Source organism: Triticum aestivum, chromosome 4D (genome assembly GCF_018294505.1).
Source record: "Triticum aestivum cultivar Chinese Spring chromosome 4D, IWGSC CS RefSeq v2.1, whole genome shotgun sequence".
Classification (NCBI taxonomy): Eukaryota; Viridiplantae; Streptophyta; class Magnoliopsida; order Poales; family Poaceae; genus Triticum; species Triticum aestivum.
Genome location: NC_057805.1, coordinates 11,283,581 through 11,295,048, shown reverse-complemented (window position 1 = coordinate 11,295,048; position 11,468 = coordinate 11,283,581). Strand labels below are relative to the sequence as shown.

General features: G+C 43.9%; 2 protein-coding genes across 4 annotated transcripts in view; both read left to right on the top strand.

The window, feature by feature from the left end:
* The first annotated feature begins 5,947 nt into the window (after window positions 1-5,947).
* Window positions 5,948-10,467, top strand: LOC123095703 (GATA transcription factor 18). Of its 2 annotated transcripts, none has more exons than XM_044517253.1 (8): window positions 5,948-6,338; window positions 7,024-7,110; window positions 7,195-7,331; window positions 8,714-8,833; window positions 8,932-9,037; window positions 9,848-9,907; window positions 10,000-10,094; window positions 10,173-10,467. In XM_044517253.1, exons 1-8 carry the CDS (start codon window positions 6,072-6,074, stop codon window positions 10,243-10,245), a joined length of 945 nt encoding a protein of 314 aa, XP_044373188.1. In that variant the 5' UTR covers window positions 5,948-6,071; the 3' UTR covers window positions 10,246-10,467. The 2 variants fall into 2 exon arrangements, with proteins under 2 accessions (XP_044373188.1, XP_044373187.1); XM_044517252.1 differs by having other exon boundaries at window positions 8,714-8,836.
* Window positions 10,468-11,302: 835 nt separating this feature from the next.
* The window catches only part of LOC123095700 (E3 ubiquitin-protein ligase UPL7), a 10,554-nt gene continuing 10,388 nt past the window's right edge, over window positions 11,303-11,468 (top strand). For both annotated transcript variants that reach the window (XM_044517249.1, XM_044517248.1), the window contains exon 1: window positions 11,303-11,464. In XM_044517249.1, the coding sequence (XP_044373184.1) occupies window positions 11,396-11,464 (69 nt within the window). In that variant the 5' untranslated portion in view covers window positions 11,303-11,395. The remainder of the gene's footprint in view (window positions 11,465-11,468) is intronic.

Below are 11,468 nucleotides of genomic sequence, written 5' to 3'. Positions count from 1 at the left end.
CTTGTGAAGAACGTTGTTGAAGACTCTGTAGGTGTGCGAGTCCTTTTCGTAACCAAGCATAAAACCTTCATGTGCTTTTGGTGCAAATTTAGCATTGTGATGAGGATCTCTAATCCAACATTTAGCACCGAAGACTTTGAAATAACTCACATTGGGTTTCTTGTCAGTGAGGAGTTCATAGGCATCTTCTTGAAGAATTTGTGAAGATATACCCTGTTGATGATGTGGCACGCAGTATAAATTGCCTCAATCCAGAAGTGACGAGGCGTCTTGTACTCATCAAGCATAGTGCGAGCCATCTCAACAAGAGTTCTGTTCTTGCGCTCCACGACGCCATTCTACTGAGGTGTGTAAGGAGCAGATAACTCATGAGTAATACCAAGTTCATCAAGATAGTCATCAAGAGCAGAATTCTTGAACTCAGTTCCATTGTCACTTCTGATGTGCTTGATTTTCACACCGAAGTTGGTTGAAGCCCTCGAGGAAAATCATTTGAAGACTTCCTGCACTTCATGTTTGTAAGTGACAATATGTACCCAAGTGTAACGAGAGTAATCATCAACAATAACAAAGCCATAGAGAGATGCATCATTTGTGACTGCTGAGTAATGGTTAGGACCAAAGAGATCAATATGAAGCAATTCAAATGGTCGAGTAGTGGTCATGATAGTCTTTGCTGGATGCTTAGCCTTGGTCATCTTTCCAGCTTCACAGGCTCCGCATAAGTGATCCTTGAGGAATTTGACATTCTCAATGCCAATGATGTGCTTCTTCTTTGCAAGCGTGTGCAAATTCCTCATGCCTGCATGACCAAGTCGTCGATGCCATAGCCAGCCTTCTGAAGCTTTTGCAAGTAGGCACACGGCTGGTTGCGGTCCTGTAGAGAAATCAACAATATACAAGTCTCCTCTCCTAAAGCCTTCGAAGACTTTGGAATTGTCAGCTTCCATAACCACAACACAATGATACTTGCCAAAGACAACAACCATATCAAGATCACAAAGCATTGAGACAGACATAAGGTTGTATCCTAAGGACTCGACAAGCATGACTTTGTCCATGTGTCGATCCTTTGTGATCACAACCTTACCTAGACCCAATACCCGACTTTTGCCTTTGTCAGCGAAGATGATATGCTTCAGATGCGATGGTGATAAGGGAGCATCCATCAATAGATTCTTGTCACCAGTCATGTGATTTGTACATCCACTATCGAGGACCCACTCAGTGGCTTTGGGTTGATCATCCTGCAAATGAATTAGTGTAGCTTACGAACTTCATATACTTCATCAGTGAAGAATATGACATCACAATTCATCAGACCAATTTCATCAAGCAATGCAACAGTTAAAACAGTATGAGGATGTGAGAAATGAAAGTTCATTTCTTCATGATTAGCCTGCGTCCTTTCAGGCACTTTTCAGGTCTCCAGCAAATTCTTCAGACGTTTGAGCACGTCTGGAGACTTGACCCTGCATAAGAGATTAGTTCTTTTTCTTCACCACCCACATCTGAAGGGGCGGCAAAGAGTTCATCACTCTGCGAGCTCCATACGAGAAAGGTGGCATAGAAGCCAATCCATTTCGTTTCACATAAGAGGAGTTAGGGTAAGCATATGAATAAGCAGAGAAATTCTTCGAGGACTTATGAACATAATGATTAGAAGAATAATGCTCATATTCATAGCCCTTAGCTCTTCCATGCGAAACAGAGTTGTTAGCACGATGATGTTCATATGAGGACTTTGATCCTTTTGAGGAATATGATCCACGTGAGGAATTCGATCCGTATGAGGACTTGGATCCATATGAAGAATTTGGTCGATATGAAGAATTTGATCTGGGGTTCCTATTCTTCACAGGTGGTGTCATGAGGACATTCACCTGGAGACTTTCAAGGCACCTTTTGGGAACCCAGATTTTCTTCATAGGAGAACCGTTCCTGCAGTTAGTGCCAACATATCTAGCAAATACTTCACCATTCTTATTTTTAAACAGTTTATAGTTGAAGTCAAATGACTCATCAGAAGAATGAGAAGATTCGCATGTAAAGCCAGATAAATTAGATGGATCAACTGGAGGTCCCTTTGCAGCAACCCATGAGGTTTTGGGGTACTGCTCAGGCTTCCAATATGTACCATCAGCATTGAGTTTCCTCTCAAAGGCAATACCCTCTTTCCTAGGGTTCCTGTTGAGGATCTGCTTTTTAAGCACGTCACAAAGAGTCTGATGCCCTTTGAGGCTTTTGTACATGCCTGTCATGTATAATTCCTTCAGCCCTGCATCGTCAGTGATACTAGCAATGTCCTCAGATGAGGAATTAGTGATAGCAGAGACAGTTGAAGAATTTGTAGCATTAGAAGCATTTGAACATTCAGGTGAAGAATTAGCATATTCACGTTCAATGCATTTCAAACATGGAGGAACAAATTCTTCCTGAGCAGCGCTGATTTGTTGAGCAAGTAATGAATCGCGCTCCTTCTGAAGATCTTCATAACTCACTCTTAGCTTCTCAAGATCTTGCTTTCTTTGAAGAAATTCATAAGAAAGCTTCTCATGATCAGATAAGAGAGTGTTACGATGACCTTGAAGGTTGTCAAATCTAGACTGAAGTCTCTGAAGATTTTCAGTCAAGGTTTTAGTGCGATCCATTTCTTCACCCAACATATCATCACTTTTATCTAGCATGTTTTGAACCTTTTCCAAGGCCTTTTGTTGTTTAGTGGCAATACAAACAAGCTTGGTATAGCTAGGTCCAAAATCATCATCAGATTCATCATCACTAGACTCGGATGAGGAACATTCGGTTACCTTGGCACCTTTTGCCATGAGGCATGGTGCAGAAGATGATGGTTCAGGTTCGAAAGTCATCGTTTTGAGTGATTCCTTGAAATCCTCAAACCAGGGATCATGACAAGTTCGATGACCTTCATAGACGTCAGAGATTCGGTCCCAGATAAGCTTCGCATTGCAAAGATGCATAATGCGCCTGAATTCATCTCTGGATAGGCAGGAACAGATGATATCCTTCGCCATGATGTCAAGTCGAGTGTACTTGCGAATATCATCAGTGTCCGCCATCTTGCATAGATCAGTAAGACCAATCTCAGTGACGGTCCACCGCTCGCTGTTCAGTGCCATGAGGCGCTTCCTCATCATGGCCTTCCACTTGGGATAATCATGACCGTCAAAGATGGAGCATGTCACTCTCTTCATACCTGCGGTCGACATAACTAAAACTCCAGGCGGTTAAACCAAAATCACACAGAACAAGGGAGTACCTTGCTCTGATACCAATTGAAAGTGCGTTATATCGACTAGAAGGGGGTGAATAAGCGATTTTTTGAATTCTTCACTGAGGAATTTGCGGGTGAGGAAATTTCTTAGCGAAGAACTACTTGCAGCGGAATAAGTACTCAAGAGTAAGCATAGCAGAACATAGGCATGGTCATCAGGATGAAATGAAGACAAACACAGAGTACAGAAAGTGTAAACACAGGATGAAGACAAACAGACTGAAGAAATTAAACTGAGGAAATTGAGAAAGTCTTCTGTCAAAGTCTTCAAACACAGATATGACAAGCACACAACACAGTAATGAGGAAATGAAAGAGTTGAGGAAATAAAACCAGTAAGCTTGGTGAAGACAATGATTTGGTAGACCAGTTCTAACTGCTGTCTCAGTTGTACATCTGGTTGGAGCGGCTAGGTATTTAAACCTGAGGACACACAGTCCCGGACACACAGTCCTCATCGTATTCTCCTTGAACTAAGGTCACACAGACCTCGTCCAATCACTCGTGGTAAGTCTTCAGGTGACTTCCGAACCTTCACAAACTCGGTCACTCGGCGATCCACAATTCCTCTTGGATGCTCTAGACCATGACGCCTAACCGTCTGGAAGAAGCACAGTCTTCAAAGGTAACAAGCGTCGGATCCACGCAGGATCAATCTCTTCAGTGATGCTCAATCACTTTGGGTTTGTAGGTGTTTGGGTTTGGGTTTTCCTCACTCGATGATTTTCGCTCAAAGTCCTCGGAGGATGGGATGCTCTCAAATGACAAATGTCAGTTTCTCTCGGAGCAGCCAACCAGCTAGTGGTTGTAGGGGGCGGCTATTTATAGCCTAGGGAGCAACCCGACATGATAAGACATAAATGCCCTTCAATGATATGACCGTTAGGTGGGTAGATATTTTGGGACAGTTGGCGCATAGCACAGCAACGGTCGGAAATTTGAGTATCAAATTCCTCAGGGCTATCATGTTCCTCATAGTGTAGGCAATCCGCACTGGCGAATTCCTAACTCCTCAGTCAGAACAAATTCCTCGGAGACCAGAAGAACTTCGTCTCTGTCACTGAAGAATACGACTGAACTGTATGAGATTTCCAATGGCTTCACTCGAAGGGATTGGTAGGTGTAGGATTTTGAGTTGAGCATCACATGGAAATTTTTCCTTAGTATTTCCTCGACCCCCTTTAACAGTACGGTGTTTCCTATGACTCAAGAAAGAGAAAATGAAACTACGAAAACAAAAGTCTTCACGCTTCATGTTCCTCAAATGAATACCAAGTCTTCAAGGTCACACCAATTTCTTCATTTTCAAAGTCTTCAGAAATCCAAAGTTTTCAGTCGAAGAACTTCATTTTTAGGGGTCGACTTTCTCTGTAAATATCAAACTCCTTATAGACTTATAGACCTGTGTACACTCATAAACACATTAGTCCCTTAACCTATAAGTCTTCAATACACCAAAATCACTAAGGGGCACTAGATGCACTTACAACAATGCTCCCCAAGAAGCCACTAGGGCCACCGTATTCTCCTCACGCCCTCACACAATGCGAGATGCCGTGATTCCACTATTGGTGCCCTTGAAGGCGGCAACCGGACCTTTACAAACAAGATTAGGGCTCTCTCCACAACTTAATTGGATGCTCCCAACGAAACCACGGAGCTTCGCCACAATGGAATGTGGCTCCGAGGTGACCTCAACCGTCTAGGGTGCTCAAACACCCAAGAGTAACAAAATCCACACAAGAAAGTATGGGGGAAACAAATATCCTTTGGTGGAAGTGTAGATCTAGGTCTCCTCCTTCAAACCCTAGCAAATCAACAAGTTTGAGTGGCTAGAGAGAGATCGGGCAAGAGAGTTTGAGTGACATTAATGGTGGAGTGAGAGAGGTAAGAGGTAAATGTGGTAGGTGAAAGAACCCCTCTTATATAGCAACCCAAAAAATCCAACCGTTACTGCGTTTTCTGTACTGCAGCGGTACAACCGCTCCTTGTCCCGGGACTCACGGTTTACCTGCAGAACCCTACCAGGCGGTACAACCGGGCGACTAGGCGGTAGTACCGGTTAATGAGAATAACCGGACCAACCGCCCAGCTACCGCTCAACCACCATAATGAAACAGAATGGAGTCACCCATGAGTGCGGTAGTCAAGCGGTACAGGACCGGTGCAACCGCTTGGCCTTGGGTGCTTGGGCGGCTAAGTCATGAGCGGTAGAACCGCTCATGTCACCGGTTGTACCGGTAAGCGAGGAACAACCGGACCAACCGGGCCACCACCGCCTGAGTACCGTATCAAAACAGAAAGTTGACCGGTACTTGGGCGGCACTTGGCCGGAACAACCGCCGCAGTCTTTGCTGAGCATGAGGGCCGGAATTGACTGAGGGTTATTTTTGCAAAATTATCACGGTGACATGCTTTTTCGGACGGAGGGAATATTGGTTTTGTATTGTATATGTTAATATGTTTCTCTATAAACTCTATGAAAGTTTATAAAGTTTGACTTTATACAACGCCATGACATTTTGTACATAAAGCAACCAAGCAAAATGAAGGAGCAATAATAAATGTTTTTTTTGTGGTGATCATTTTGTACACAAAAGCAATCCCCAAGCAAAATGAAACGTGGAAAAAGAGAGTGTGATCCCACACGCCTATTCCATCGCATCACCACACGTTTCACGAACCAGAGCCCGGTTGCACTAGACAAGCTGCCCGCGCCGCATCACCACCTTCCATTTCCCCATCTAGGGTTGCGTGAGCCCCGCCACCGCCGGCCATGTCCGACCCGGCCTCCGCCCAGGGGCCCGACGCCGAGATGCGCGACGCCGCCGCGGCAGCCGGCGACGAGGACGGCAGCGAGGACGACGCGGAGGAGGAGGAGGAGGAGGAAGAGGACGATGAGGAGGAGGAGCTGCCACCTGCCGAGGAGCCGCCGTCGCCGGCGGCCCCAGAACCGGTCTCGGCCTTTCCGGGGAACCCGAACCAGCTGACGCTGCTGTTCCAGGGCGAGGTCTACGTCTTCGAGTCCGTCACCCCTGACAAGGTCTCCTCCCCCCTCGCTCTGTGTTCATCCATGTTACATGGAAGCGAAAATCTCACGCGACCGAGCTAGCAAATTGATGCGTTTGACACTCATGCGCGGGAATTGCATACTTAATTTGATGTTGAGATTTTCGGTTTAATCATTCTAGCAAGGCGTGTTGCTGTATGATTGATCAGGGTTAGTGCAGCTGTTCTGTGCATATCTCACCGTTTGCTTACGGTGACGAGCACTGTTACATCGGCCGAAACAAATGGCTCAGATTGGTAGTATGATGCTATTTGTTTTGGTTAGAACTTGAAAATATTTTCCTTGGCCACAGAGTTATGAACTTTAATAATGTCGATAGGAAACTAGGCTAGTTTTTATGAATTGAACAGTACATAACCTCAGTAGCTCACAATAATGGGTTACTTCCGTACTGTACCACTGGCAGAAGCTTAGTCCTTGCGACTTTTGGCAGTTTGCTATCAACTCATAGGGTTTCTTGCCGTAAACCAAGTATGTGATGGCTTGTAATGACTACTTTTTTGTTGTTTTAAGAGGGATTTGTAATCATTAGTTGCTATGGCCATACTTGATATTACCTATATCCAGGCATATAGAAAAATCTGTTGTTATATTCAGATTTCGATTCGGTACTCCTTGGTGCCGTTCTGTTTTATCAAAGTTGAAGTCCTTTTTCCAGGTTCAAGCTGTCCTGTTACTGTTAGGAACTGGTGAAATTCCACCCGGTCTATCTGCCATGGTTTTACCCAGTCAACGTGAAAATAGGGTACGTGGAAATTACTCGGCTGCATATATGTTAATCAACAATGTTTGTCCCTTTATGATGTAATATGTTAGCATTCTTGTGCAGGGTTATGAGGATTTACTTCAGAGGACAGACATTCCTGCAAAAAGGGTTGCTTCGCTCATCAGGTTCCGCGAAAAACGCAAGGGGAGAAATTTTGATAAGCAAATACGCTATGCTGTACGCAAAGAAGTGGCACACAGGTTTGTACCTAGCCTGCCAGATTTGTCAGTTGTGTATTGTACCACCAAGTATTATCAGTAAAGCCGTGAATGAACCATACACCATGGCATAGTTTACTTTGGATCAGTCATAATCCTTATCATTATATCTATCGAGGAACTAGTTCATTAGTTACTGCATTAGTCAGACCCATATCATTGTTGTGCCTACTGCTTAATCAGACCCATATCATTGTTGTGCCTACTGCTTAATCAAACCCATATCATTGTTGTGCCTACTGCTTAATCAAACCCATATCATCGTTGTGCCTACTGCTTAATCAGACCCATATCATTGTTGTGCCTACCGCTTAATCAGACCCATGCCATTCATGGTTCGAAACCAGGTGACCTTGCAAGAAGTGATTCTAAGATGACCAGTTCTTTAATAGGTTCTTATGTACTGTATGTATTAGATCTTCTAAATTTTGACATAACCCTCCTTTCCTTGGAAAGCACAGGCGGATTTTTTGATACCTTGACAAAGGGAATATATTAAAAAAATGCTGGATACCCGAGTTTAAAAAAGATCGCATAAAAATTTAGTTTCCAGAGTAATTTTTTTCCTTCAGAAAAGGTAGGAGTCAGGGTTTTGTGTTATCTCTCTTTTGCTTGCTGAAGGACTAGTAAGCTGTCATCTGTTCTCCGGGCCTTTATTTTTTTACAGTTATTTTGTGCTCCTTTGTGTGGATATATATTCACCAGTATCCACCTTACTGTTCCTTTTCAAAAAAATCCACCTTACTGTTGTTGAAAAAAAGACTAAGACACTGTAAATGATGTACACAGATATGTTAAGTTTACAACTTTACATCCATTTCGACAGTTAAGTATGAAAAATGCTGTAGTTTCAGAAGCATTATATTGGAGGAGATATTGTGGCCCCCAGTGTTTCCTTAGGCTTTAGTTCATTTGAACATGTTGTCTTATCCACCCTAGTTTGTCCTAAATCTTCAACCAAGGGAACCACACAATTTGTTCTATGTTGTGTTTGCTTGGTCAAAATTTGGTCCAACAAATATTCACAAGGAAGAAAAGCTGAGACCTTGGTTGGCACGATGGTTGCCATACACCACTGTCTGATAGCATACTGCATGCTTGTTGAGGAATATAGTGATCTGTGATCATCAGGGTAGATGCTGCAAGGCATGGCTGGCTAGAGGCTAGGTTGGGGAATATAGTAGTTCCTATGAGGTATAAAAGGGAAGATAGATCCTCTGGATGGCATCTGTGGGGAAATTAGGTTCAGAAAATCCTGTACATCAGACGTCAAGCCATGGTTCCAACTTCCAAGTAGCAATTAGTTGTAAGGAACATCACATGTCTTAAGAATCTGATGCCCATATTTCTAACTAATCTCTCAGGATGCAGCGTCGGAAGGGGCAATTTGTTGGAAGAGCAAATTTGGAGGGGGAATCCCCTTCTCCAGGCTGTGATCCTGCCTCCCAGGGCTCAGGCCAAGATTTCCTGTCTCGAGAATCAAAGTTGTCTTATCTTTGATCACTTGATCCACTTTTTCTGTCGTTATGTTATTGAACGGGAAAGGGATGACCCCTTTTCCCCCATATCATACTTGTTACAGGTGTCAGAATTGTGGCACTAGTGAAAAGATGACACCGGCAATGCGTCGTGGTCCAGCTGGTCCAAGGACTTTGTGCAACGCTTGTGGACTGATGTGGGCCAACAAGGTACAATCTCATCCTTAACATGCTAGACTGTTATTTTTTCTTCCTTTCTGATAGATACAGTATGATGCATGTTTTTTTCTTCTTCTTTCTTAATGTCCTAAACAACCCCTTTCTATGCCTCTCATGCTTTAGCAAACACGGTAATGTTTCAATGGAGGTGGAATTGCATTGTGTGGTTGCAAATTGAAACAACCATGTCTTAACAACATCATCTTAACACCATGCTTGCTGTGATGGTGTCACAGGGCACATGTTAATGCGACTTTGTTCTGTCATCTTGTCCCAGTGTTGTGGACTTGCAGCAATGGTGCATGCTTGTTAGCAACTTGGTGGATAAGGATCCATTGAATATTTCAACCGAGTCATGAAGACATGGTTAATTCAACTATGCTGCCTGTTGAAGTTGTCACATATTTAGTTTTCAGTTTCTCCCTTGTTACTTCCTGTAGTCATGGAGGTATGTGATATGCCGATGCACTTGCTTCAGTAGAAAAGCTCCGAGGTTTCTATGGCTGCGAGACGTCAGAACCATAAATAAGCTTGCAGAAAGGAAAGAAACTGTTACATATGAAAAGAGATGGACCCTATCTTTCTCATTGTTTCAGCAGTGTTAGATAAGTTACTCATGTGCTGCTATTGTCTCTAATTAAGAGCGGAAAGAAACGTAGAAATGGGTGGTGGTGATTCTCTGTGCAATGGCCGTCTTCAGTTTCAAGATTTAATTGTCTTTTCTGACTTCATGCTTGCGCTTGTTGGTTCCGCCATTTTGGACTTGCAGCTATTTATTTCTGTATATTGGATTCTATGCAGGGCACACTGAGAAGTTGCTCCAAGGCAAAAGTTGAAGCTCCTATGCCTGCAATTGAGCAGGTTCGTTTCTTCGTCATCACTACTGCCCATCCATTGGGTGATCGCCGCTTTCTATGCACACCGAACCCTGAATCTTTCCATACCCCTCTTAGTGCAACGCCGCTGTCGCCCAGTGTCAGACTGGAACCGATGTCAAAGCACTGCCGGCTCCGAACAACTACGGCGTCGCTCCAAGCAAGGGCGAAGCGTGAGCACACCCTGTTGCTTCCTTTTCAAGCGAATCAGGCAATCGATTAACTCTGACTCTCTCTCTCGTCTTTTGCAGCATGGATAACAGTGTGACTGCGAACGTGACTGCTGCTGCGACAGGAGGAGCGCCGAAAGCGCAGTCAGAATAAGTTACATCGACATTTGATCATCGAACCCAAAAGACCCCGAATTCATCTCGTATAGCCAAACTTCGCAAGGATTCGCTAATCAGGAATACTGATTGTCATCAAGTGTACATCAAAATACTGATTGCCAGCGCCAGATATGTACGTAACTAACATAAGAGCGTCTGATCGACTCGATGTTGGCATTCGAGGCGCGTTTACATAATCACATTGATCATTTTACCATCTTCGTCTTCATGGGACTCTCGGGTTGCTTTTCTGATTCTGAAGGGAAGTTTGTTTGTTCGATTGTTCGCCGAGCCTTTTTTTTTCGCCCTCCTTTGTGCTCCTCCCAAAATAGACTTATGCAGTTGTGTGTACTCTTGTCTGTCTAACAACTGTCCTAGCACATCAGCCTATCATTTGTCTGCCCTTTGCGAGCAGCGCATACCGAGAATTGTGTTGTCAGATGTATTTGTTCCCCGTATTTGCATATGTATGCCATCTGGATACATGATGAGAAATAAGTATGAAAACATTGATCAAAGTTGATGAATTGTGATTTTAGAAGATAATCTACACACACTACATCATAAAATGGAGTGAGTATCTTTGGGAAAATCACAAGACGCAGCATTAACTTTTTGTGATTATTCAATTTCTTTTGGTCAAACTTAAGACATGACGACCCAGTCTCTCAAATGTGCTCATACTGGTAAGATGTGTGTGCACGCGTGCATAGCAATGAATGCGTGTGCGTGTGTGTTTGTACTATGTAAAAAAACCCGGAAATGGTAAACATCTGACCTCGGATTTAATTTTTTTTGAACACCTCCGAAATACCGAGCCGACATATTATCTTGAAATTTATTTTAGTGAGCGTGACAATTCCCGGCAGAAAGGCCGAACACGGCAAGGATTGGCCATATGCTTGTTAAACTAAAAAAATTGTCATCCTTACGACAATATAATTTATACCATAATAAAGTGCGATTTGCCGTGCCTAAAAATCAGACGTTATCGAAAGAAACAAATATTCAATTTGTTTTGAGAGAGATTTTGCAATTTCCTGCTCGGACCGTCCTTTTCCCCAATCTTGTATCGCCCACTCCCCGGCAGCCCACTCGCGGACGGACGCGTCCATCTGTCGTCTCTCTCGGCTCACGCGCCACGGATGCAGAAGCAGCCTCCCTCCACCTCCTCGCCGCCGGCGATGTCGGTCCCGCCCTCCGGCCACCGCCAGGTAC

Bases quoted from the DNA above. Each gene is read 5' to 3' on its own strand.
- LOC123095703 (XM_044517252.1), top strand. From the start codon at position 6,072: ATGTCCGACCCGGCCTCCGCCCAGGGGCCCGACGCCGAGATGCGCGAC. The intron at 8,837-8,931 runs GTCTTATCTTTG...TACTTGTTACAG, and splicing joins CTGTCTCGAGAATCAAAGTT to GTGTCAGAATTGTGGCACTA. The intron at 9,908-9,999 runs GTTCGTTTCTTC...TACCCCTCTTAG, and splicing joins CTATGCCTGCAATTGAGCAG to TGCAACGCCGCTGTCGCCCA.